This window comes from Micropterus salmoides, unplaced genomic scaffold (genome assembly GCF_014851395.1).
Source record: "Micropterus salmoides isolate LMB-PRFRI ecotype aquatic unplaced genomic scaffold, ASM1485139v1 Ms_hic_scaffold_21, whole genome shotgun sequence".
In the NCBI taxonomy this organism is placed as follows: Eukaryota; Metazoa; Chordata; class Actinopteri; order Centrarchiformes; family Centrarchidae; genus Micropterus; species Micropterus salmoides.
This window is the reverse complement of record NW_024041262.1, coordinates 7,479,560-7,484,910: the sequence shown is the minus strand read 5'-3', so window position 1 is coordinate 7,484,910 and position 5,351 is coordinate 7,479,560. Positions and strand designations below refer to the sequence as shown.

The 5,351-nt window shown below is 40.4% G+C and overlaps 1 protein-coding gene across 1 annotated transcript in view; it reads right to left on the bottom strand.

Moving 5' to 3' along the window:
• LOC119916494 (phosphatidylethanolamine N-methyltransferase-like) overlaps positions 1-5,013 on the bottom strand; it is a 28,038-nt gene extending 23,025 nt beyond the window's left edge. The window contains exons 1-2 of the mRNA XM_038736529.1: positions 5,005-5,013; positions 4,061-4,176 (exon numbers count right to left, since the gene is read on the bottom strand). Of these exons, the coding sequence (XP_038592457.1) occupies positions 4,061-4,176; positions 5,005-5,013 (125 nt within the window). The remainder of the gene's footprint in view (positions 1-4,060; positions 4,177-5,004) is intronic.
• Between the last annotated feature and the right edge of the window lie 338 nt (positions 5,014-5,351).

Genomic DNA, 5,351 nt, shown 5'->3' with positions numbered 1-5,351 from the left:
TCTCAGTTGTTTTGCTACTCTACCATTGCGACAGCGGTAGGTGACTGGTTTGCATTATACAAAACATTGAGTAAAGTCTGAATGCATTGCTCTTGGTGTATATTCGCCGTCAATAGCTACCGCTGTCAATGTTGTAAATCTAATCACACAAATACAGAACGTTACACATGTGTAAGTTAGGTTTTTGTCGTTCAACATAGGTAACATTAGGCTACCAACGTTAGCTTTTTTCCCTTTGGATAACAAAAGCTATTCTACTGTATGAAGCTACTGTGTGTTTGTTTTTGTAAAGCATTTTGCAAGGGCATAGGTTTGCATTTGTCTTACGACGCTCAGGTTAGTTATTTGTCCAAGAAGATAAATAAAAATGTAAAAACTTTAGATCGTTCGGTGTAGCTTTCACACTTAACGTTAAACAGTGTGCAAAGACTTTGCTGGCCGTACGAATTGATCTTAGTTGAATTGAAGTTTATGTACTACGACAGTGTTTCCCAACCCTTTCCTGAAGAAAGTACCCCATGTCCTGCATGATTTAATCTCTCTCTTGCTTCAACACAGCTGATTCAGGATTCATAATGAGTTGCTAGTTGAATCAGCTGTTTTGGAGCAGTGAGATATTTACACACACGGTTATTTAAACAGTTATCACATAAAGAAACTCCTCCTCACCACAGCCACTGTTGGCATATCCTAATTTGCGTGATTTAGATGTACAAATATGATAGTGGTAGATATTTTGATGGAACATGGCAAGACCCATGCATTCAGACTTTTTAAAAATGTTTTTGATAATGCAAATCAGTCACTGCTGCCAACTCCTTTTCTAACTGTGTAATCTGTGTGTGAGTATTATTACAGTAGGCTATTGTCTCCATTCATTTTTAAAAAGTGGATATTTACAAAATTATCAATGCAGGTATGTTGTATTGCATGTGTGTTCATTTTTACGGATTGTACAGTTTGATAGTCCACATAGTCCAGCAGGGTTCTAGTTACGGTCTGAGCTCTTAATCATGCATCTTTTGGCGTCAGTAATTCATTTACCAACAACCATTAATTTTAATCACAATGTACATTATATTATAAGATAAACACACTATTTCCAAACAAACTATGCTGCGCACCGCATGAATGTCATTAAGACATGATTAAAATTTTTGATTTGCGGTCTCTCCTTGAGCAGTAGTCTTTGTTGGTTTATTTCAGGATTTTAAAACTTAAACTTTGTTGCAGCATCACACACATCTGGGGCAAGTAGTGGGCTGCTCTGTGTGAGAGAAAGTGTTGATCACGTAGTGAGCAATGCAGTCTCTGTCCAGGCTTTATTATTTATTTATTAATCCCGCCGACAACGTCCGTTATAATAGACTCCCATGAAGCTCAGATTGTAGTCCAGTTTCCACAGTTGTCTGTTTTTCCTATTAAATTCAGCTGATTGTATAGTATATGTGTATATTATTATATGTATATTACTCTTCAAAGGTAAATTATGAATGAGAAGTGTGTGTGCGGAAGTGGCCTGACAGTGGAGGTCTGCAGTGGACCTTCTTGAGTGTCCTTGTCCCGACTGGTGGCAAGAGGCCCTACCTGCAGCCCATTCAGGTTGCACAGGTAGTCCAACTCCTCAGTGATTCATTCGCGCAGTCACAATAAAGTGTGCTCTCCCAGCACAGTCTCAAGAGCATTGAGGAGATACCATTAGAGGGGCCAATACACAAGGAGAGCTGGACAGGGCCGTACTAGGGCATCAACCCTACTGGTGTGCATGTTTCTGACCAAACTGTCCATGAGGGTGGCATGAGGGCCCAAAGTCCTCTAGTGGGACACAGCCAGCACAGTAAAGCATGACCGGCATTTGTCAGAGAACACCAGAATTAGCAGGTCTGCCATTGGTGCCCAGTTCTTTTCACAGATGAGAGCAAGTTCACACTGAGCACATGTGACAGATGTGAAAGAGTCTGAGAGGCCGTGGTGAACTTTATGCTGCCTGTACATCATCCAGCATGACTGGTTTGGCAGTGGGTCAGTGATGGTCCGGGAGACATATTCTTGAAGTGTCGCACAGACCTCCAGTGCTAGACAGCAGTACCCTGATTGCTGTTGCCGGGATGAAACCATGGTGCAGGACAATACCCTCAATCAGTTGGTGATTTTGGTTTTCTCTGATCCTTGTCACATCATTTTGACCTCAACAATATACAGTGTACAGATTTTGAACAATTTCATTAATCGAGATCTGAAGGTGATTTAAGTATTCTCTTAAATTTAATTTGATATTGAAGGAAAGCAGATTGATTTCAGAGTGGGGTGGAGCAAGAATAGTCATTACAGGCTAAAAGCATTCCAAATTCTTTAAAGGTTATTTCAAAGAGTTACTTTCATATGGAAGTCCAGGTGAAGAGTTGAGCATTCTGGCTATTATTAACCTCATTCAATCTTCCATTGCTTACATATCTGAATAAAGACATTGTTACGTACACTACTATTTTTAGTTTCTCAAGACTGTGTGTTGAGAAACATTCTCTTCAGAAGCACAAGAGAAACTGGCAAGACAGTTTATCATTTTAATGCAGCTTGTGCTAAAAGTATTGTTGCCTGGCAACAGACATCACAGACATGCTTTGAGAGGGAAAAAAATCTTCTCGCATTGGCATACTGTATTTGTGTGGTTTTGTTAGGGGGTTTGTCACCTTTTGATCCACAGTGGAGCTGTGGGAGTGTGTACTTCCACTGGGATGGCAGACGTGGGGTCACACTGGCGCATACAGAGCCGTGGGCACAGATTAGAATGGGAGGAAGAAAGGCAAGAGCAGCAGTGAAAGGGAAGAAAAGAGGACACGGAGGGGACGAAAGAAAAAGAGGTATAGTTTATGGAGAACGTCAAAAGAAATGGGGTGGAAGGTTCTGTCCACTACAGAGTGATGAAATTGATATCAACCCTCCACCAGACTTCCAGTAAACAAGCCAACCCCTAAAATGTTGCTGGGATTAGTAAGTGGCAGAATCTCTAATTGTAATACTTTACACTGCTTGTTACTGAAAAAAGTAATCACATAACTGTAATGTGTTACTAACACTTACATCTTGGCTGCAAGACTACAGATGTGTTTAGACTGAACATAAAGCTATTTTTCAACAGAAAGACGCAAATTCGCTCTATACAGAGTAAACTGCAACACTTATCTTGTAGCTTTAAGAAAAGTGGAGTTCTTGGTAATACACACGGTTGATGTGCGGTGCTGGCTAGCTACAGCAGAGTGTACAGTCGGTAATGACTGCAAAAATCAGCAGACAAATTTAACACAAAAAATGTGAACCTTAATACTGCTTCACAAAGCACACCTTTAGGCTACCAATGAAACAAAAGTTAGTTACATAATGATGCGTTGATGCTAGCCCAAAATGACTCATGCGTCTAGGGCTGTGTGATATGTGGATATCCATTGTTTGACGATAGAAAAACGTCTATTGTTTACAATTCTGCTCTATCGTTTAAATCGTTGTGTCACAAATTCCACACTTCACCGTAATATTTATGTGTATGAGAGAACGACGCTATGCACTGTAGTGATGTTAGTTTGAAGTTGGAATTTGACATCTACATCTACTTACATCCACTTGAAGCTAACTTCACCGCAGTCCGTTCTTCCACACGTGCCGGTGTTGCAGGGAAGAAATTTGCATTGAAAATAATGGACAAGCCACACAACACTATCCAGCAGTGTCAGCCGTGATGTGTGTGTCATTCAGGTAATGTTAAATGACTTGCCCACGGTTACAGCTTACTTTACAGTTCACCAAGACAGGCTGCTGTTGTGATGATAGCTGTAATGTTGTGAATGTTGCTGTTTGGAGCTGCTGTGCTGACTCTGGGACCATCTGGTCCTCTCATGTTAGCTTTGCAGCAGCAATTTGCTTATCCACAACCTACCTAACATTAGTTACATTACTTGCTGGGCCGTTGTTCACTCTATCATTGCATAATAATTGAGCAAATGGAAATGAAGAGGGTAGAAATGAGTCGAGTTGAGCAGAATGAGGAGAACATTGTGGGCGTCACCTGTGGCTGCGGTACACGTTGAGCAGAATGATGATGAAGCCCAGGCAGTAACAGGCCAGGTAGGGGCTACCAAAAAGCCGGGACAGTCTCCTTGTACGATGCTCCCATCTCGCCACCTGACAAATGACAGACAGCAGAGGACATGAGATGATGGTGTTTCCCAAATTGTGGGAGGTTAGTTATATTTAACATGCCTTGTCCGGAAAACAATGGCTGGAAACAAACTGCATTGACAAAAAGTATGTCAGGTTATGGATGGATTGAAAAACACTGCTCATTGGATAACAGCCTAAAATGAGCCCTAATTGTGGCACAGTTTGTAACGGTGATTTTGTTACTTCAAATATAGCTGCCTGTTGCTACTGGAAATTACGCTAATGAGAATGGTGAGAGTCAACCGAAATAGTAATGTTGAGAGATGTAAAACCAAAACAATGAGCTGAAGGGCACTAAAACGCTACATAAAGCCGAGGTAAACGGCAAACTGCGGTGATAATTATCTTTGAGTTAATTACTATGAAAGACACCTTTCACATACACATAGTCATTTGATCCACTGTTAATATGTATTTTTTTAATCATAGCAGCTTTAAAGTATTTTGTAGTTGTCTCTATTCTTCCTTAAAAAGGCATCCAAAATCAGTAAAGAGACAGTGGGCTTTGTTTCTTATTGCTTATGTTACTGCTTACTTTCACTTCCCTCCAAAAAATGGTTATTTTGATACATGACTAAAAGTGCCTATTAATTAGAAACTTTGGCCCAGAGATGGTTTTGATTTTTCAGATGCTCATTTCTTTCCCCTTCATAATGGCAGAGGAGTATGTGATTCAGGGATTCATTTCTGTTTCTTCCCTGCTATTTGAAAATGTCAAACAATGTATTCCAACATCTAATGAAATCTCAACAGTAATAGCTTTTTCTTGCCACCAAAGACTTTAATCACCTCCACCATCCCTCGCTTCAGCTTTTATAGAAAAGTTCTTTGAATGTTTAATGTAGTGGTTGGTGTATTAACGTCTTTGTCATTTTAAGCATCGCTCTGTTGTCAGTGTGAGCACTGATTAGCAAAAGAGATAATTAGAAGGATGGAGAAACATAATGAGAGACTTCCTAGTGGAAATATCTTACTTTCTGACCCCAAACTAGACCGCTCAGAATCCATTTGGGGGTTTACAAACTGACTGAGTCTATCCTAGTGGATGCAACATGTTTTCACCCATGACCCTTGTATAATGGCCTTGTCGAGATTGCTTGATTGCAAGGCGTCTGCATGATTTTTTGCTTGATGTT